The 21,133-nt window shown below is 46.3% G+C and overlaps 2 protein-coding genes across 4 annotated transcripts in view; one reads left to right on the top strand and one right to left on the bottom strand.

The window, feature by feature from the left end:
* The window catches only part of LOC109865275 (sphingosine kinase 1-like), a 31,818-nt gene extending 23,798 nt beyond the window's left edge, over positions 1 to 8,020 (top strand). For both annotated transcript variants that reach the window (XM_020453378.2, XM_031799060.1), the window contains exon 5: positions 180 to 8,020. In XM_020453378.2, the coding sequence (XP_020308967.1) occupies positions 180 to 1,104 (925 nt within the window). In that variant the 3' untranslated portion in view covers positions 1,105 to 8,020. The remainder of the gene's footprint in view (positions 1 to 179) is intronic.
* Positions 4,592 to 21,133, bottom strand: part of ube2o (ubiquitin-conjugating enzyme E2O) — a 44,472-nt gene continuing 27,930 nt past the window's right edge. The window contains exons 11-20 of one of the 2 annotated variants that reach the window (XM_031799059.1): positions 18,246 to 18,400; positions 16,735 to 16,847; positions 16,316 to 16,447; positions 15,991 to 16,080; positions 14,737 to 15,619; positions 14,399 to 14,535; positions 13,948 to 14,151; positions 12,751 to 12,808; positions 11,528 to 11,682; positions 4,592 to 9,056 (exon numbers count right to left, since the gene is read on the bottom strand). In XM_031799059.1, the coding sequence (XP_031654919.1) occupies positions 8,481 to 9,056; positions 11,528 to 11,682; positions 12,751 to 12,808; positions 13,948 to 14,151; positions 14,399 to 14,535; positions 14,737 to 15,619; positions 15,991 to 16,080; positions 16,316 to 16,447; positions 16,735 to 16,847; positions 18,246 to 18,400 (2,503 nt within the window). In that variant the 3' untranslated portion in view covers positions 4,592 to 8,480. Of the gene's footprint in view, positions 9,057 to 11,527; positions 11,683 to 12,750; positions 12,809 to 13,947; positions 14,152 to 14,398; positions 14,536 to 14,736; positions 15,620 to 15,981; positions 16,081 to 16,315; positions 16,448 to 16,734; positions 16,848 to 18,245; positions 18,401 to 21,133 lie in introns of both variants that reach the window. The other variant, XM_031799058.1, reaches the window with a different exon arrangement.

Raw genomic sequence — 21,133 nt, 5'->3', positions numbered from 1 at the left:
AGTGGTGGATGTGGGGCTGGTGGTGCCATGACCTCTCTACCCCCCCACCCCAGCCCTCTCTCCCAGTTGGGCTTGTCTTTGTTGTCTGTCGTGTCTACCCCTAACTCCCCCCTCTCTCTCCCCCTTCCTCTTCCTTCTCACCCCATTCTTCTCCCCCCTCTTTCTCTCTCCTCTGACAGGGCCCAGCCGGTGTCAAGCGAGGAGTTGCTGATCAGCTGTGGCTTCCTGCTGTGTAAGGGCCTGGTGTCTCGCATGGACCTGGCCTCTGTCCACCTGGGCTCCAGCCCCTCCAACCCCACGCGCCTCTTCTCCTTCCTCTCGCTGGCCTGGGGCTTCGTGGCTGACGTGGACGTTGAGAGTGAGAAGTATCGCCACGTGGGCGCCGCCCGCTTCACCATGGGCACATTGGTCAGGTTGGCATCATTGAGGGTGTATAAAGGCCGTCTGGCATACCTGCCGGTTGACGAGGTGGATGGAGAGGAGGATGGGCAATTTCCAGTCTCGTTGGAGATGACAAGCATGTCACCTCAACACCAACCGCCATCGTCTGCATTCTGCTCCTCCACCCTCCTCTGCCAACCTTTGAAGGACTCGCCGTGCCAGAACACAGCCCACCTCACCTTCCACAACTCCCGTAACTCAAACAATGCCTTCAAGGCGAAGAAGAGGGAACCCATGTCTGCAAATGCCACCCTAACAGGCCCGCCAGACTCTCTCCTGGTGCCCCTGGACCAGCCGGTGCCCAGCGACTGGGTGGTGGTGCCCGAGGAGGACTTTGTCCTCATGCTGGCCATGTACCAGTCTCACCTGTCAAAGGACCTGTATGCCGCGCCCGACTCTACACTTGATGACGGCCTCATCCACCTGATATACGTCCGAGCAGGCATATCGCGCACGGCCCTGCTCCGGCTCTTCCTGGCCATGGAGAAGGGCACCCACCTGGCCAACAACAGCCCCCATCTGGTGTACACCCGGGTGCGGGCGCTGCGGCTGGAGCCCTACTCGTCAAAAGGGGTGATCACGGTGGATGGGGAGGTGGTGGAGTATGGGCCGGTCCAGGCCCAGGTACATGGTGGGATAGCCAGGCTCATCACTAGATTATAAACAAGATCCAATGGATGGATAGCTAGCGTTAGCATGTTATGCTAATAGATATGCTATGCTAAAAGCTAACATTAGTTAGCATTTTCTGGACAATTAGCATTAGCATTTTCTGCTCACATCTAAAGGGGAGGTGGGATTAATGGACTTTTTAGTCTTCTCTGAATTTCTGCTTTGAATTGGAAGTGCCACAAAGGAGTAGCAAGGCTAAAACACAAGTTCACAATGGGTGGGTACGTTTTATTTCTAGAGCCCAATCTCCCATTCTCCCCATTAATTAGCATTTAGGCTGTTCTAAGATGGCAAAATCCCAAAGCAACTGGCCTTTAATTGGCTGTTGCAAGCTATGACATGGTAGATTACTAGAACCGAGGTGAGAGATCGATCAAGAGCTAAGCTGTTTTACTCCATAAGCATAACTCATGAAATATGAATATTTTCACCCCACTGCAAATCCCACCCACACACAAACATTCTCCTTACCAGGGGTCCATATGATGTAGTGTCAGTCACCCACCCTGTCCATCACAGACCCTGGGCATGCTTTATGTCTATGGGAGGGCATTGCAACTTCCATTTTCTTTCTTATGCAACGAATGGGGTATGGATAGATGCCTTCACTCCTCTCTTCCGCTGTGACGTGGACATATGGAAGATCCATACAACCTCCGGGAGCTAGCATTAACATTATTAGAAACCAACTCATTTGAACCCAAGTAACACAAGGGGACAGTTGCGCCGAAATCAAACCTCAACCATTGATGCTCAATTACCATAGTTGTTTTTGATTACCTTGAAGCTTGAATCTTGAGGGTCAGTAGTTTATCCTAAGGCCTAGACCCTGACCCTGGACTACTTGAAGACCGGTTTTGGATTTGAAAAGATTGGAGTTTATTTTGGATTAGGCATTGTTGTGATTAGCTGAAAACACACCATACTTCCATGACTTCTTCAACCAGCCACCTTACCTTGACATGCAAACAAGTATACTAAAGACACATCTTCACGTAATTTGACATGTGCACATTTTATACCTCATATTTCCATGAACCGCTAGCTTTAAAATGGCCTAGAGTGAGAGCCTGTTTATTGTGTTGTGGCCTGTCCTGCAAAGGAAGGCATGCTGCACAAGTCCAGGTTACGTGACTTTGTGCCTGTTTCGGGTCTCCAACTGCAGTCTTTCCCCATACCCATCCCCTCCTCCTCCCTTTCTCGACACTGCAGTGCACCACAGGGCAGTCCTTCGCTTTTGTCTGCCTGCAGCTACAGCTGACACACCAACAGTACACTACACGCACGGTACAGACCCCTTCCCCTTCTCGGCCATCATCACCTTTATCATAAAGCTTTAAAAACACACACAGAAGATAAACTATGAAATGACGACAAGAGCAACCGAAGGCTAATGCGAAGCTAAAACAGTAGCTAGCCTGAGTTTACGCTCGTCATAGCCCTCTTCTGTACTGATTCTGAACTCTCGGAAGGAGGGCGATTTATTCTGCCTTAAACACAAAAGGAAGACAGGGGGCGCTTGATTAAACAGCACATTGGTCAGGGGATGGTAAAGAGGGAGGGATGAGGGAGAGTATGGACTTGTTAAATGCTGCCTGAGGGACCAGCATTGTGTAGTATGCATCCCAAATGGCACCCTATTCTCTATGAAGTGCACTACTTTTGAACAGGGCCCATATAGACACAGACGTGGTCTTGGCACACAGCCCTTCTCCACAGATAAACATGATGTTCATTCTCCACAGCAGTGTAACATAAGGTTCTGACTGACACTGTGAAAGAAAGATGTTTATGTTCATCTTGTTCGCCTTAGGGGATGATAAGAGGTTATGGAACTGGGGGATACCCTGAGAGAATGTTTTTGGGCCTCGGCTTATTTTTTAGAGCCACAAAGTGCCCCTGATATGAATGAGTACACATTTGGGTCACAAGAGATTCCCAAAATGCAAAAATGTCAATTTCATGTTGTGATATTGTGTATTGACTTGTTGTAAACCTGTCGTCAGGCCAGACTAAATAATTATACATGGGGAAAGACCAAAATGACATGTGATTTTAGCTGCGGTGCATGCAAAAGAATGCACCTTGCATTGATGTTTAAAGTACAAAATGATTAAATCCGCTTTTAACCCTGTCAGGGGCATGAGCTCATCTGAGGTTCCTCCCCCTACTGCTTCCTATTTTAGAGAAGCAGCACGCCTTTCCAATCCTTACCTTGGTCGTGTTCCCATGCTCAGACGTTGACTGACAAATTGCTAGTATAACATTTGTGGTTAGCTGATACATATCTAGGAGTTGTAAGCTCTGGCAGGTGTCGGCAAAACCTGGGCAGAGGAACATGCCCCATAGCATGCTGGGAATCAATGAGTCATGAAGCATTAGGATGGGGAAATGGAGGTGAAAATATCAAAACGCACATGACATCAGTCTCTTTCTGTTCCTCCATGAGATCAATTGTTCAGACTCCATTGATTGTCACAGGAATTTTCTGCTTCGCTCAGGTTTGAAACATGATCCAAAAAAATCAATTTATTTAAGCTAGCTTTGGCCATGAGATTTTCCTGACCACTTCAGTTGACTAGAAAACTCTGGGCCCGACTCAGAGCCTATGCAAAGTCTGCCTGCCTTGCTGGTGATGCAGTCCCTGGCGCTTTCTCAATTGTAACAATTCTTACTCTTCATTTTCTCTGCTTGTTTGCACTGATTAGAAAATATTTAAGGTGAATAGGTGAAAATATGGTGGAAGCTCATCAGTAGGCTGGCAAGCTTTCACCTGCTCAATTCTTTCAGATCAGCACAATGCAGGAAAGGAAACAAGGACAGATTTCAGACAATTGAGAAAGAGCCCCTGAAACTGTTTCGTGTGCCTTGAACATGTTGCCCTTTAGTTGTGGGAAGAGGGGTGTGTACTGTTGTGACGCTTAGAAGATTTGGCATAGAACCCTGATACCGGTCCTATTAGTCTTCAATATTTAAAATTTATGAGGAAACAGAACTACTCCAGTAACCCATTTCCAGTTGAATTGAGCACTTGGTTAAGAACGGAAAAGGAGGTTTTATGAAGCTTAATGTCCCAGTTTGTGAAAACTCCGGCCAAGGCCCTAATATACTCCGTTGTTGACACTTGAAGGTGTATAGCTAAATAAATTCAGTCAGGTACTATCACCAAAATCTTGGGAGTCTTACAACTGCTGCTTGACTGTTGTCTTATTGACAGTGTTTTTCAGGTGTATTTGGTGAAGGGATAGTAACTGTTCTTTTTACAAAATCTTGATTGATATTCTTTACTTGAGTTAAATACAGAGCTCTATTTTTCCACTTGGCAAAATGTTGAATCAAATAAAGTGAAAACCAAAACATTTGACTTGTTTCTTTTGAATAAACAAGATTAAGTTGCCGTTTTGTCCTTTGAGTGAGGTCAACTGAAAACACAACGCTACTGTACAACCAAATTCAATCCACCACAAGCGACAACTTGTAACCATGGTACTGCTTGCAAAGTTTACTACATCACTTTAAAAACAGGTCTTGAAACTTAATGAAAGGAACTGTAAAAAATGACAAATCAAGAAGAAAAAAACCTGCAAATGTCCCAAGCGTTCTCATGACCACTTACAGAGCTCAAGTTTGTTAAATAGATGCATTTATAGTATAGTCATGACTTCTGTACAGAGGGATCAGGCTAAAAATCATAAGTTTATTAGTTTACCAATACAGGCCACTGTGGAAATGTTCACACATCGTACAGTCAAGTCTTGTGTCCGTTCAAGGCTTAAAGCAACATGTTACATGCTTTGGCTGGAAATCTCTCGCAGTAATGAATACGTCTGAATATAAAAACATACACAGAAAATTGTACAGAACTTCATGTGCTTGAAATCCTTCATGTTTTTTCTCGAGACCTGGCTTCACATTTTTTTTCTGGTTTTGCAATAGTGGAGAAACAAGTGCATGAGCGAGAGAGAGATCTATGGTTGCAAACACAGGAGAAGGTTGGCGGGAACCAACCAAGGCTGCTACGCTACAAGGACTTCAGCCTAAAATGGGGAAGCAAAAGGAACATCCTTACTGTACAGGCAGCAAAAGAAGAAAAAAAGAGGAAGAAAGTCAAGGAGGAAGAGAAGCAATGGAATCCTGATTGCCATGCATGGTACAGGATTTTAAATATTATTTTTTTAAGGTGGAAGGAGAAAAATAATAAATAAAAAAAATCCCATTCACCTATTCTTTTCCTCTTTACAATAATCAGTTTGTCTCACGCTTTGCACTCAATCATTTACAAATGGCACTTTGTACTGTTTCACACACTCATAAACACTAAGCATTTAGCGTCTTTGTTCAAGCAAAAAGACAAGCCAACGCCCTCATTTTCAGTTCACCGGTAAGCACAAGGGGAATGGACCAACAGAATATCTGGCAAAAAACAAGAGCATAATATATTTCAGGTGGATGTCATGGATGTAAACAACGACGGTTCAAATAACCAAGGAAGCACTATCAGAACTAGCCCAGTTCCAGATCTGTTTGTGCATTATTGCCAACTCGGCAAAGACCGCACAAACAGATTTGGGACCAGGCTATATAAGAACCAGATGGTGTTAAATCGCTGCACTTTCTTTCACAGTACTCCTTTTAACACTTTATCCTAAATCTGTTTGTGCTTTAAAATCAACTACTAGCCAAAGGAGTTGGTCAAAGAACATACAGGTCTGGGACCAGGCTTCTTTCATTCTTCGGCGAACACAATGAATGGAACCACTGACCCCTGGTGGCCATACAGATAACAGCTCCCTGTGTTAATAAATAGAACACTTGACCATTTTTCAAGTATAAACAAACCGGCAATAATTTAAAGAAACATAAAAGTAATATCACAAAGTACAAGCATGACTATGCCAGAGGCCATGTTGTGGAAAGTGCATCATTCACCCTTTGAACTGGGGAAATGAAAGAACGGGATACCACTCCAATCTTGGGGACAAACAGTGACACTCCATCATGCTCAAGGCAAAGGGCAAGAACAAAACCAAATACAAGCTGCTCAAAACCTTCTGCATCCACACTCAAACTCTGTCTACAAACTCCAATCAATCTCCATCCCCAAACAAACCGCAGTTGAGAGTAACACTGGAATGCAGAGGCTGAAGCTGTGTAACTTTACCATTCAACTTGTGGGCTGAAGTTGCCATTGTCAAAGCAGATCTGGGATCAGTGATTTTGTTAAATTTATTATTCGTTTTATACATTTTTCCGACCTCCGAATTGTTAAATTAAGCACAAGTCCAGGGAAAACCGACCCCAGATCGGATGTTAGAGGGCCAACCTCTGAACACTGGAATGGGGTGAATGTAGTGGGTATCAGGCGGGGGTAACAAGCAGCTCTGTACATAGGGTCTGATAATATACTAAGAAGAACAATTCAAGTAAGGCAACATGTTGAGAGGAGATAAGACTCATTTAGTGATGGAATGGATAGCGTTTTTTAAAACTCATGTCAAGTTCACGGTTGTGGCTCCCGCTTCTAGTAGTAGCCCAATGAGTGAGCAGAAGAGAGGATTGTGGGATAGCTCTGGAGGACCATTGTGAACGACCAGCCTTTAAGTGACTCTAAAGGGCCAATGACAGCTGCAAGGAAGGAAAAACATCACTACCTTGAACATGGCGAAGGTTAAGACAACGTAATAATTCCACGGAGAAGCGTTTGAAAATAAAAATGTTCATCGGACCAGCGCCAGACAGAAAATTAACGGAAGTGAAATGTCAGCAGTACAGAAAGTTAGCCATCAAGGTGGGAAATAAAACACAACCGTAGTGAATTTCAGTTAACTACTCCACAAACACACAGGATAATTGTTTTACTGTCCTTCTATTCATTTCAACTTTTTTTCAAATGATCTACAGTCACTTCACTTCATTTCCTGACCGCTGGTCACGTTTTCAATGCCAATCCTGTCGAATCAGCAACCGCACTGGTCCAATGAATGTGTTTATTTTCAAACGTGGTTCTTAAACTGGGTATTTTCAACCTAGCCTTGATCCCTTGTAGAAGGAAAAAAATATATATGTTAAGTTGAGTCTTAAGAGCGACATGGGTGACATAACAACAACAACAAAAAACAGTCTGTACAGTGTCAAAGTTATCAAGTCTTAGAATGGAAACTTTCTACAGTCAAAGATATTAAAGAGCTCATTTGACCTCACCTAGAGGTAAGGTCATATAGTTCTGTGTCACTCCTCTATTCTAGAGCCAAGTCTCTCCTCAGGGTATATACCATAGGGCCTAATAGTGTATATAACATCCAGAAGTGGTGATTAGTATGTAAACTTGTCACTCAAGTGTTTCTCCAACAACATGTTTTGGTGCGAGCGATTGGCGAGGAAACCAACAAGGACATAGCAGAGTGAAGCGGTTGTAGGTGGGCAGTTAATAACATTCAGATTGGGGGTGTGTCTCTAAAGTCGAGAAAGAGCGAGAGGAGAAGGGCAAAAAGCAAACAACCAGCAACATCCACATTAAAAAGAAACTCAATACGTCAGCATGTCAAAAGGTGCCCAGACCTGCCGAGATTGTCTGTTGATTGGAGAGTGCAGGGTGGTAACAGGGCACAGGAGCAGTGCTAAAGGGTGCCCGCCAGGGTTAAAGGAGCCAGGCATACTGGGAAATGTAGTTCAGAGAAAACCCAGCTTTGAGAATCTGTCCAGGTTGACCCTGCAGATTCCAGGACGCCATGGCTACTGTAACAGTCTCCGTTTAGTTTAGATCCAATTGACACGGCGGAGTAATATTTTTATTTGTGCTAAGAAATTGAATTTGTGGCGGCAATTCACAAAGAATGTCTCTTCAGGTAATTCCACTTCCCCTTACAGTAACTATAGACGATGCAAGTCAATGGCACTTGTTCTTTCTTTTTATTCTTTTTTAAATCAAACCAGCTCTGCATCTCTCCTCCTCTCCTTCCTTGTCCGTCAGGGCCTAGGAGGGTCCACGAGGGGCAGACGTGTGGCGCTGCCTTCCAGTCGAGGCTCTCGCTCCTTGTCTGTGTGTCCATGAGAGCTCAGAGGGTCCAATATGAGGGAGGGCGCTTATGGTCCGTGGCTTAGATCCCCATAAGACACTCCCACTCCTCTCCCTTCACATCTGGCCTCTGGACACTGACGGAAAAAGCGCATACACCCAGTTAACTTCTAGTGGTCTGAGGGAGGGGAGGAGGGGGCAAGAGTGCACTAGATAGATGGCTGAGGGGCAGGGGCACCGGGCAGCAGTTGGGCAAGGGGGAACAGAGCGTACGGGGGGCTATTTGGGAAATCATTGGGGGCACAGTGCAGCTTTTGGAGTGTGGGCTTTGAGGTGGTAGGCGTTGAGGGAGTCACTTGTCCTCTATGTGGTCGGGGATGGGGGTGGCGGCCAGGGCGGCCCGGTACTGCAGCAGCACGCTGCGCACGCTCTTCACAAAGCCCTTGGAGAGAGGAAAGAGGGGGAAGCCAATGTCCGGGTAGCCGCTCCGCTCCGGGAGGAAGCTCCGGTAGCTCTTCCTGCGCTTCTTTGGTCGCACCGCCGGCTGGCTGCCGCCCGCAGAGTCCGAGGTGGCTCCCCTAACAGACCCGGAGACCACCACGCTCGCCCCGGCCACCTCACTGGCCAAGACGGCGCAGTCCAAGTTCTGGCTGAGCTCCTGCTGAGAGGCGGCGGTGGTGGAAAGACTCAGGCCAGAGTCCTCCAGCTCTTCATCCCCGGTGCCCTGGGGCTTGTTGGGGGTGCTGTGGGCCAGAAGATCCAAGGGGAGCGTCTCATCTAGAGGCCCCACTGAGGGAGGCCGGTCCCGGGATGGCCTTGGCGGAGGTCCCCTCTCGGCTAGCTCGTGGAGCTCCAGCCAGGCCTCCAGGCGGTGCACCAGGCGCCAGCCGCTAGAGGTGAAGTGCTGCCGGATCTCCTGCTGGAACACCTGTTTGGAAACAGACAAAAGATAAATCATTATGGCTCAATATCCCCATGATCTGAATCATAACCTATAAGAATAACTTATTAAACTTCTACAAGGCTTTTCAAAGAATCTCGAAGCGCTTCAAGAGCAAAAACAAACAAGCAATATATCATGACAGGTCAACCAATAGGGGCCAAGTCTTTAGTCTGAAGATGGAGAGGGTCGGTTCACAGATTGAGTGGAGGGATGGTGATGGAGGGTCTTTTAGCCACTGGACCTCTTCCACTCTGTGTTGCACCCACTAGGTTGATACCTCAGCAGCACTGGGCGCCAAAAACTCACCACACAGAGTTCAGAATAGTAGCCAGTCATCCTAACGACCAACCCTCTGCCTCAGCACAGCTGTATGCCTCCATCTCCCATTCCTATTGAGCGTCAGGCAACTCCTCAAATTATGTTCAAAAGATCATGAACTGGCAGCCGGGTGAAACAAAAAAAAGCTGGTAACTTACTGAGTCCAAATGCATTTTTCCCCAATAAAAACACACAGCAGCTAGCTAGCTAGCCAAAAAGAGTTAACCTGCAAATTCGTGGCTCAAAAACACAAGATATGCAATAAAAAATTAAAAAAACATAAATATGTACAATATTTACAGACCTCTACCGCAGCACCATGACAACCACCCAACTACACTGCTCAAAAAAATAAAGGGAACACTAAAATAACACATCCTAGATCTGAATGAATTAAATATTCTTATTAAATACTTTTTTCTTTACATAGTTGATTGTGCTGACAACAAAATCACACAAAAATGATCTATGGAACTCAAATGTATCAACCCATGGAGGTCTGGATTTGGAGTCACAGGCTGATCCAACTTTGATGTAATGTCCGTAAAACAAGTCAAAATGAGGCTCAGTAGTGTGTGTGGCCTCCACGTGCCTGTATGACCTCCCTACAACGCCTGGGCATGCTCCTGATGAGGTGGCGGATGGTCTCCTGAGGGATCTCCGCCCAGACCTGGACTAAAGCATCCGCCAACTCTTGGACAGTCTGTGGTGCAATGTGGCTTTGGTGGATGGAGCGAGACATGATGTCCCAGATGTGCTCAATTAGATTCAGGTCTGGGGAACGGGCGGGCCAGTCCATAGCATCAATGCCTTCCTCTTGCAGGGACTGCTAACACACTCCAGCCACATGAGGTCTAGCATTGTCTTGCATTAGGAGGAACCCAGGGCCAACCGCACCAGCATATGGTCTCACAAGGGGTCTGAGGATCTCATCTCGGTACCTAATGGCAGTCAGGCTACCTCTGGCGAGCACATGGAGGGCTGTGCGGCCCCCAAAGAAATGCCACCCCACACCATGACTGACTGACCATGACCAAACCGGTCATGCTGGAGGATGTTGCAGGCAGCAGAACGTTCTCCACGGCGTCTACAGACTGTCACATGTGCTCAGTGTGAACCTGCTTTCATCTGTGAAGAGCACAGGGCACCAGTGGCGAATTTGCCAATCTTGGTGTTCTCTGGCAAATGCCAAACGTCCTGCACGGTGTTGGGCTGTCAGCACAACCCCCACCTGTGGACGTCGGGCCCTCATACCACCCTCATGGAGTCTGTTTCTGACCCTTTGAGCAGACACAGGCACATGTGGCCTGATGGAGGTAATTTTGCAGGGCTCTGGCCGTGCTCCTCCTTGCACAAAGGCAGAGGTAGCGGTCCTGCTGCTGGGTTGCCCTCCTACGGCCTCCTCCACGTCTCCTGATGTACTGGCCTGTCTCCTGGTAGCGCCTCTATGCTCTGGACACTACGCTGACAGACACAGCAAACCTTCTTGCCACAGCTCTCATTGATGTGCCTTCCTGGATGAGCTGCACTACCTGAGCCACTTGTGTGGGTTGTAGACTCATGCGTCTCATGCTACCACTAGAGTGAAAGCACCGCCAGCATTCCAAAGTGACCAAAACATCAGCCAGGAAGCATAGGAACTGAGAAGTGGTCTGTGGTCACCACCTGCAGAACCACTCCTTTATTGGGGATGTCTTGCTAATTGCCTATCATTTCCACCCATTGTCTATTCCATTTGCACAACATGTGAAATTTATTGTCAATCAGTGTTGCTTCCTAAGTGGACAGTTTGATTTCATAGAAGTGTGATTGACTTGGAGTTACATTGTGTTGTTTAAGTGTTCCCTTTATTTTTTTGAGCAGTGTATAACTATCCATCACCACCTGCCATTTGTCCCCAACTCATCCAGTCATAAGAAACGTTTTCTTAAATCTTCCGAAAATTGAAATGCAGCTTTGGCACTTTGATTTACAGGTTAAATTCGTACAGCAACTATCAGCACACAAAAACCGTCCATATTTTTGGGTGGAGAACTTTTACTGCATTTTGTATTCACACAAATACAACCAAATCATATACGAAAATCTACACAGAAACAGATTGACTCTAGGTAAATCAGATCAGACTGTATCCCGACCTCTATGGGTGTCTGCAGCAGCTGGGTCATGGACTGCACAGTCTTGATGAGGGCCATCTCGTTGTAACAGCGACTGTTCTCATAGCCCTCCTGCAGGCCCCGGTCACTGTCGAAACCTGCCTCATTGTAGTAGGGCTCGTTGACCAGGATCAGGCCTGGGAGAGACACACACACACACACACACACACACTCTTTAGATTCTTCTAGACACACAAGGAAGTATTAACAAAAGGCCTGGTGCAGTCAAAAACGGGATTATCCTGCATTTTATATACAGCGACTATACAAATGTCCATAACCAGACGGACCAGGTGAAAGCTATGATCGCTTAATGACGTCACTTTGTTAAATCCACTTCCAAAACAGTGTAGACGAAGGGGAGGAGACAGGTTAAAGAAGGAATTCTAAGCCTTGACACATGGATTGTGGTTGTGTTCCGTTCAGAGGGTGAATGGGCAAGACAAACGATTGAAGTGTCTTTGAACAGGGTATGGTAGTAGGTGCCAGGCGTACCGGTAAATTAGGTAATAGACCAATAAGAGAATTCCAAACCGCTGCCAATAACAGATAGTTTTCAGTTTTCCCCTCCCCACTCAGACCAATTCCAGACAGTCCGAGCGAAAATCTTGCTCAAGAAATTGCTATTTGCTAAGAAGCTATTTGTTTCCTTTTTGACCATTTTAATTTAAAACAAACACAGTAAGGTACTTAATTGTTAACCAGAAATGATTTGATATTGAGATAAAAACAACAAAGGACCCAAATATCTTAGAAATCAAAGACATTCACACATTAACTCTTCATTCTAGTGTACTTAAAGACTCAAACTTTGGTTAACCACAAACACCTTTGACAACTCAAATGTATTTAGCCTTTCATAGATGAACCTGAATAAGCCTATCAGCATAGTTTGAGATAGTTACAAATCCTATAATTGTCTCCTAAATCCTGAGGTGAATATTACTGATAGGAAGGTGAGGCAATTTAACCACAACGGTCTTGTCAGAGGGTGATGGTGTGTGACACTCACTGTAGCCGAAGCAGACATGAGCAAATGAAGGGCATGAATAAAACATACACTTCTGCTGCAGGGAAGGCAACGGGGGGGGGCCTAAAGGACCCAAACCTGACTGGTAACGAGAAATTCTGGATGAGGTGGTGGGGGGGTGAATCAATACTGCGTGAGACTAAGAATAGGTCTAGTGAGGTCAGTTTAGACTTGCCTTGGATGGAGATAAGCACTTGCAGCAGGCTAGACTTGCTGGTCCACCTCTCTGTACCCTGAGGATTGATAAACAGGAAAGACAGTGTGAGGCACATTTTATACAAGCAGCTCATTAAAAGACAAAAGGGGAAGATGGTGGGTGGTCTAATAACAGTCAGAGGGAAGGTAATGGGTGGTCTAATAACAGTCAGAGGGAAGGTAATGGGTGGTCTAATAACAGTCAGAGGGAAGGTAATGGGTGGTCTAATAACAGTCAAAGGGAAGGTAATGGGTGGTCTAATAACAGTCAAAGGAAGGGAAGGTAATGGGTGGTCTAATAACAGTCAAAGGGGAGGTAATGGGTGGTCTAATAACAGTCAAGGGGAAGGTAATGGGTGGTCTAATAACAGTCAAGGGGAAGGTAATGGGTGGTCTAATAACAGTCAAGGGGAAGGTAATGGGTGGTCTAATAACAGTCAAGGGGAAGGTAATGGGTGGTCTAATAACAGTCAAGGGGAAGGTAATGGGTGGTCTAATAACAGTCAAGGGGAAGGTAATGGGTGGTCTAATAACAGTCAAGGGGAAGGTAATGGGTGGTCTAATAACAGTCAAGGGGAAGGTAATGGGTGGTCTAATAACAGTCAAGGGGAAGGTAATGGGTGGTCTAATAACAGTCAAGGGGAAGGTAATGGGTGGTCTAATAACAGTCAAAGGGGAGGTAATGGGTGGTCTAATAACAGTCAAGGGGAAGGTAATGGGTGGTCTAATAACAGTCAAAGGGAAGGTAATGGGTGGTCTAATAACAGTCAAAGGGAAGGTAATGGGTGGTCTAATAACAGTCAAGGGGAAGGTAATGGGTGGTCTAATAACAGTCAAAGGGGAGGTAATGGGTGGTCTAATAACAGTCAAGGGGAAGGTAATGGGTGGTCTAATAACAGTCAAAGGGAAGGTAATGGGTGGTCTAATAACAGTCAAAGGGAAGGTAATGGGTGTCTAAGTATTTGACCTTGATAGTTTATGCGTGTGTATTGGTATTGATATGTGGGCTGTGTGCCTTTTTATTGTTGTAGTTCTATCCTTGATGTTCTGTATTATGTCATGTTTCATGTGGGCCCCGGGAAGAGTAGCTGCTCCTTTTGCAACCGCTAATGGGGATCTTAATAAAAAAGCAAAAATACCACACTTTTTTCGTGAGGGATTAAAGGTCTACTTTTACCTTGCCGATCCAGGTGCCCAGCAGGCTGACGCAGACCTTGCCGTTGTCGTAGAGGTTGGGGTTGAGGCGCCCGCTGCACTGTGACAGGTAGCGGAAGAGGGGCGGCACCGACGGGTAAATGTTTGGCAGCTGGATGTCGAAGAGGAACAGGCCGTCCTCGTAAGGGGTGCGCGTGGGCCCCTTGATCAGAGCTGAGAACAGGTCCTGTGAAGAGAGACGAGAATAGCACATGTTCACTATCATCCTCAGAGTGATCATCACTTATCTTCAGAAATAACAGCATGAAGAGATTTTAAGTTGAGGGTTTAATTAGTGCAGAGAAACTGGCAGCTCAAAACCGGAGTCACTTTAGCCACTGAAGAGTGGTCTGATGCAATTTAATACTTGACTGTAATCGACTACATTCGGATCACTTCCAAACGTCTCTCTTCTCAGGTGTCGGTGAGCATACCATGCGGTCCTCGAATGTTTTGACCATGATGCCGTCGGGCAGCGAGGTGGCCAGCAGAGCCATCTCCTTCCTCACGGTGCTGAAAAACTTCTTGGCCTCGGCCGGCTGGAACTCCATCTTCTTAAAGGTGTGGGTGTCTGGCAGGAGTCAGATAAATGTTGTGGTATTTAGTGAGTATTTGAAAAGGCCATTTTAAGTAATGTACCAGTGCATTTAAAATGTTCAAAGAGGGTATTTTTGGGGGTATTGAATTCTTCTACCTGTACTACTAGTTTAGTGGATGTCTCAGTAACAAAGACAAACAATGACAAGCTAAAAGCGCAGTATTGCGTCCTCACCTGGTGACCACTCCAGCACAGAGAACACCTCTCCCTTGGCACTGGTGAAGGTGACTCCGGGCTTTCCACCACTCTGTTGGCACAGAACAGGCGTATCGCTGGGCCACTCTGGCGCCGCGCCTGGAGTCTTCGCTGCCGCTGCCTCCTCCTGGGGCCTTTCTTCGCCCCCTCTTTCCCCTCCCTCCGTACTCCCACCTCCTCCTGCCCCACCCTCCACCACTGCCTCCATCCGCTCCTCCTCCACAATGGCCACATTGTCCAGGGTCTTCCTCAGGTTCTCCTGGAGCTTCTTGATGTCATCCAGGAAGCGCTTCTCCTTGGTGGGTTTCTCTGGCGTGATGGCAGTGGCGGCGTTGGCGTTAGTCCCGTTGGCGGCGGGCGCAGCACCGGACGTGGGCGAGGTAGGCGAGCCACCGGTCCATAGCTGCTCTACTGTCATGTTCTTCAGGCTCTCCAGGATCTTCAAGGCCTCCTTGAGCTCACGGAAGCCCCGCGGCGTACTCTCTTTCCCGGTGAGCTTCTCCGCTGCATCACCCCCTCCTGCTCCAGGGGTGGTTCCTCCAGCCCCGGTGCCTGGGCTGACTATAGCCCCAGCTCCCTCCAGGTCCTCTGAGGAGTTAGGTGGCTTGGTGGGGGTCGTGGCCCCTGCTATGCCGCCCTCCTTTGGGGGGATGATGAAGGGGCTGGAGCCGGTGGGGGTGGCGGCCGGGGTGGTGGTGTCATCGTTGGCAGGGTGCTGGTCGTCCTCATTGGTGGTCAGGCCGTTGTCAGTCTCCCAGCTGTCGCTCTCGTCCTCCCACTCCTCCGTGGACAGGCCACTGCTGCTCTCCTCTACAGAGTCATAGTCAGTCTCCTCAATCTCAGACTCCACGTTGTACAGGTGCTAGATTGAGGGGGGGTTAGAGAAAAACAAAATCACCGCGTTTTACGCAATCATTAATCATTGCTAACATTCATTAAGTGCTTTTTGTGTCAATATCAAAATGTCATTATAGAATAACATTTTTAAAAGGGCAGCATGCAAGTCACCCAGCAGCATGCTATCGGCAACACACATTCAGATTGAAAAGATAATTAGCATGAACACATATTTAGCATGAACAGAAACCTGAGCAAGGTACAGCAGTAGCACACTTCATTGACATAGTGAACACAAGCCAACAGAACCTTAACAGAAACCAACAGAGCCACCGATCAGCGACCACTACAACTACCGCATGTGAGGGACAGAAAGACTACAATTACCATGAGTACCTGTGGTAGGACGATGGTAATGGAGTTGTCGGCCCACACCACCTCCACCTTGCTGCTCACGTCCACTCTGAAGACCTGACCTACTGACGTCTGGGCAAGTTTTTAAAAAAAGATGAAAAAAAACGGCATGTGAAAATACTCTTTCAACACGATAGTACCGTACTGGATGATATTTCCTTTCAGAGCACGCTTTTAGCAACTATGGTGGATCTGTAACCAGGCCAAAGCACCTGTACAACGTGGACCGGCAAAGAACACTCCAAGCACCACAGGGAAAACTACTAACATGTTAACAGCCAAAATGAATGACACTTTTTGAACTTACATCGTTCTCGCACTCCGTATTCCGCCCGTTCTCAGAGTTCCCTATCCTGATGACGATATCAGTGGTACGGAAGTGGAAGTCTGGGTGGTCGGCGATGTCGTACACACTAACATCCTCCTCTTCTCCTGTGACCTAAAACAAAACCACCATCCATTACTGACACCATGCAGCTCAAATGACACTAGAAGCCATCCTGTATAGTGCACTGTTTTTGAGCAGAGCAATAGGACCATGGGGCTATTGCTTTGGCCCAAAGTAGCGCACGATATGTGGAATAGGCTCGTTTGGAATAGTCATTTCAGATTTGCCCAAATTCAACTTCTATAGAGATATTAATGGAATATATAAAAAATAAATGTAAAAAAAGGTTGTGGTTCCCCCGGCGACACAAGCCGACCCACAATGCCCAGCAGACTGACCTCCACGTCGTCGCTGGAGGCGTTGAGTTTGATCCACTTCACAGCACACGTCCTGCCTTTGTGGTCGCCCGACTGGATAACCCCGTACACGCCCGGGTCCGTAGGAGCTTGGGCTGTGTGACCACACAGAGAGAGACAGACAGACACACATACAAAGACAGAGCTGAAGTTAACTTTTGTATCACAAAGGACACCAAGTAAGAAAGCAAACCTGATAAATAGCTCCCTCGTTGCATAGCTACAATAGTAATTTACAACATTAGCAAAGTCTAATGTATTTCTGGTCAATTCGAAGTCATTTTAAATGGACCAAAGAAATAATTAAAAAGTGTTTTTCTTTAAAAAAACAAGGACATTTCTAAGTGACCCCAAACTTTTGAACGGTAGTGTACATTTTTTGCTAAACCGCTTATAAAAGCTGATAGTAGTAGAAAACCAGGTTGAGAAATGTTAGCAAAACAAATAAACTGAAATATCACATTTGCGTAAGTATTCAGACCCTTTAAAAACAGTACTTTGTTGAAGCACCTTCGGCAGCGACTAAAGCTTAAGTGTCTTTTTGGGTATGATGCAACAAGTACATTCAGAGGCTTGTCCCGAAGCCACTCCTGCGTTGTCTTGGCTGTGTGCTTAGAGTCATTATCCTGTTGGAATGTGAACCTTCACCCCAGTCTGAGGAACTGAGTGCTCTGGAGCAGGTTTTCATCAAGCATCGCTCTGTACTTTGCTCCTTTTATCTTTGCCTCGATCCTGACCAGTCTATGTGCCTGGCGCTAAAAAACATCCTCACTGCATGATGCTGTCACCACACTTCACTGTAGGGATGGTGCCAGGTTCCCTCCAGATGTGACGCTGGGCATTCAGGCCAACAAGTTTCATCAAACCAGAGAATCTTGTTTCTCATGGTCAGAGTCTTTAGGTGCCTTTTGGCATACTCCAAAAGAACAGAACAAAGTACAAAGAGATCCTTAATGAAAACCTGCACCAGAGCACTCAGGAACTCAGACTGTGGTGAAGGTTCACCTTCTAACAGGACAACGCAGGACAGGCTCCAGACAAGCGTCAATGTCCTTAAGTGGCCCAGCCAGAGCCTGAAAATAGCTGTGCAGCAACGCTCCCCATCCAACCTGACAGAGCTTGAGAGGATCTGCAGAGAAGAAATGGGAGAAACTCCCCAAATACAGGTGTGCCGAGCTTGTAGCATCATGCCCAAGAAGAATCGAGGCTGTAATCGCTGCCAAAGGTGCTTAAACAAAGTACTGAGTAAAGGGTCTGAATAATTACAGAAACGTGATATTTCAGTTGAATGTTTTATACATTTGCAAAAATGTCTAAAAACCTGTTATTGCTTTGCCATTATGGGGTAGTGTGTGTGGATTGATAAGGGGGGAAACTATTTAATAAATTTTAGAATAAGGCTGTAACGTAACAAAATGTGGGAAAAGTTGGATTAATTTCCAAATGCACTGTACAAGGCCTGAAGGCGAGTGTGAAGTGAGCTAGCTACTTACGTCGTTTGTCGACAACAAAGTCTCCGGGGCAAAACTCATGGTTGTCGAGGTGCTGGATGGGGATGAGGTCATTGGAGCGGATGAGGGTCTCCATACGGCCGTCCTTCCAGAGGACGTCGGCCGAGGTCTTGGTGGACACCACTTCTACTGCCACCCTGACGGTAAAAAACAGGCAGATATTAGAACCAGTGACTAAGTAACTAATACTAGAATTTGTGTCTTCACCGACAAGGCTCAACTATTTCAGCAAGAAGTTCTGGTTAAGAGTGGAAAATGCCCACATGTTAAAGAATAGAATGTTAAACTGACTCAGCCATATGCGCAGCAGCAGAGCGAATGAAAGATATCGCAGGGTGGGGGAGCCTGATCTCCTCTGTCACGGTTTCCCTCCATCCATAATATAAACTTAGCAAAAAAAAGAAACGTCCTCTCACTGTCAACTGCGTTTATTTTCAGCAAACTTAACATGCGTAAACTTCTGACTTAAACTGTATTTAAACCTTAAACAAATACTGACAATTCCTGAAATTTAATCCTAGTAAAAATTCCCTGTCTTAGGTAAATTAGGATCACCACTTTATTTGAAGATTGTGAAATGTCAGAATAATAGTAGAGAGAATGATTAATTTCAGCTTTTATTTCTTTCATCACATTCCCAGTGGGTCAGACGTTTACATGCACTCAATTAGTATTTGGTAGCATTGCCTTTAAATAGGGTGAAATAGCTCCTGACAGAGCTGGTGTAACTGAGTCAGGTTCGTAGGCCTCCTTGCTCGCACACGCTTTTTAAGTTCTGCATACAAATGTTCTATGGCTTTGTGATGGCCACTCCAATACCTTGACTTTGTTGTCCTTAAGCCATTTTTCCACAACTTTGCTTGCAAGTATGCTTGGGGTCATTGTCCATTTGGAAGACCCACATTTTCCTTCCTCATGAAGACATTATTATCTGAAGTGCACCAGCCCCTCCTGCAGCAAAGCACCCCCACAACATGATGCTGCCACCCCCGTGCTTCACGGTTGGGATGGTGTTCTTTGACTTGCAAGGCTCCCCCTTTTCCTCCAAACATAAAGATGGTCATTATGGCCAAACAGTTCTATTTTTGTTTCATCAGACCAGAGGACATTTCTCCAAAAAGTACGATCTTTCTCCCAATGTGCAGTTGCAAATTGTAGTCTGGCTTTTTTATTGCGGTTTTAGATCAGTGGCTTCTTCCTTGCTAAACAGCCTTTCAGGTTGTTGATATAAGACTAATATTTCTGTGGCTATAGATAAGTTTGTACACGTTTCCTCCAGCATCTTCACAAGGTCCTTTGCCGTTGTTCTGGGATTGATTTGCACTTTTTGCACCAAAGTACATTCATCTCTAGGAGACAGAACGCGTCTCCTTCCTGAGCGGTATGACGGCTGCTTGGACCCATGGTGTTTATACTTGCGTACTATTGTTTGTACAGATGAACATGGTACCTTCAGGCGTTTGTCTGTAAACAATTGTTGGAAAAATTACTTGTGTCACGCACACAGTAGATGTTCTAACCGACTTGCAAAAACTATAGTTTAACAAGAAATTTGAATGACTCCAACCTAACTGTATGTAAACTTTCGAGTACAACTGTATTTCTATGATCATAACAAGACGTGAAACTAACAGGGGGGGTTCAAAATCAAAAGTATCTGGTGTAGCCACCAGCTGCATTAAGTACTGCAGTGCATCTCCTCCTCATGGACTGCACCAGATTTGCCAGTTCTTGCTGTGAGATGTTAGTCCACTCTTCCACCAAGGCATCTGCAAGTTCCCGGACATTTCTGGGGGGAATGGGCCTAGTCCTCACCCTCCGATCCAACAGGTCGGGGCGGCAGGGTAACCCAGCGGTTAGAGTGTTGGACTACTAACCGAAACAAGAAATTGAACAAGAAATTGTTCTTAACTGACTTGCTGAGTTAAATAAAGGTCAAATAAATAAATAAATAAATAAATAAATAAAAAAGGTCCCAGACCTGTTCAATGGGATTGAGATCCGGGCTCTTCGCTGGCCATGGCAGAACACTGACATTCCTGTCTTGCAGGAAATCACACATAGAACGAGCAGTATGGCTGGTGGCATTGTCATGTTAGGATGAGCCTGCAGGAAGGGTACCACATGAGGGAGGAGGATGTCTTCCCTGTAACGCACAGCGTTGAGATTGTTGTCATTGTAGGCAATCTCAGTCCGACCTCGGTGTAACTCGGGCAGTTGTTGTTGCCATCCTGTACCTGCTCTTTCCTTTGAAAATAAACACGAATCCGACCATCACCTCTGGTGAGACAAAACTGTGGCTCGTCAGTGAAGAGCACTTTTTGCCAGTCCTGTCTGGTCCAGCGACAGTGGGTTTGTGCCCACCTGCCTTACAACAGGCCTACAAGCCCTCAGTCCAGCCTCTCACAGCCTATTGCGGACAGTCATCAGCACTGATGGAGGGATTGTGCATTCCTGGTGTAACTCGGGCAGTTGTTGTTGCCATCCTGTACCTGTCCTGTAGGTGTGATATTCGGCTGTACCGATCCTGTGCAGGTGTTGTTACATGTGGTCTGCCACTGAGGACGATCAGCTGTCCATCCCGTCTCCATGTAGTGCCGTCTTAAGCGTCTCACAGTACGGACATTGCAATTTATTGCCCTGGCACATCTGCAGTCCTCATGCCTCCTTGCAGCATGCCTAAGGCACATTCACGTAGATGAGCAGGGACCCTGGGCTCGTTTCTTTTGGAGTTTTTCCAGAGTCAGTAGAAAGGCCTCATTAGTGTCCTACGTTTTCATAACTGTGACCTTAATTGCCTACCGTCTGTAAGCTGTTCGTGACTGTTCTACAGGTGCATGTTCATTAATTGTTTATGGTTCATTGAACAA

The sequence above is a fragment of the Oncorhynchus kisutch genome, linkage group LG20 (genome assembly GCF_002021735.2).
Source record: "Oncorhynchus kisutch isolate 150728-3 linkage group LG20, Okis_V2, whole genome shotgun sequence".
NCBI classification, from domain to species: Eukaryota; Metazoa; Chordata; class Actinopteri; order Salmoniformes; family Salmonidae; genus Oncorhynchus; species Oncorhynchus kisutch.
Note: the sequence above shows the minus strand (reverse complement) of the source record. Positions and strands in the feature narration are given on the sequence as shown.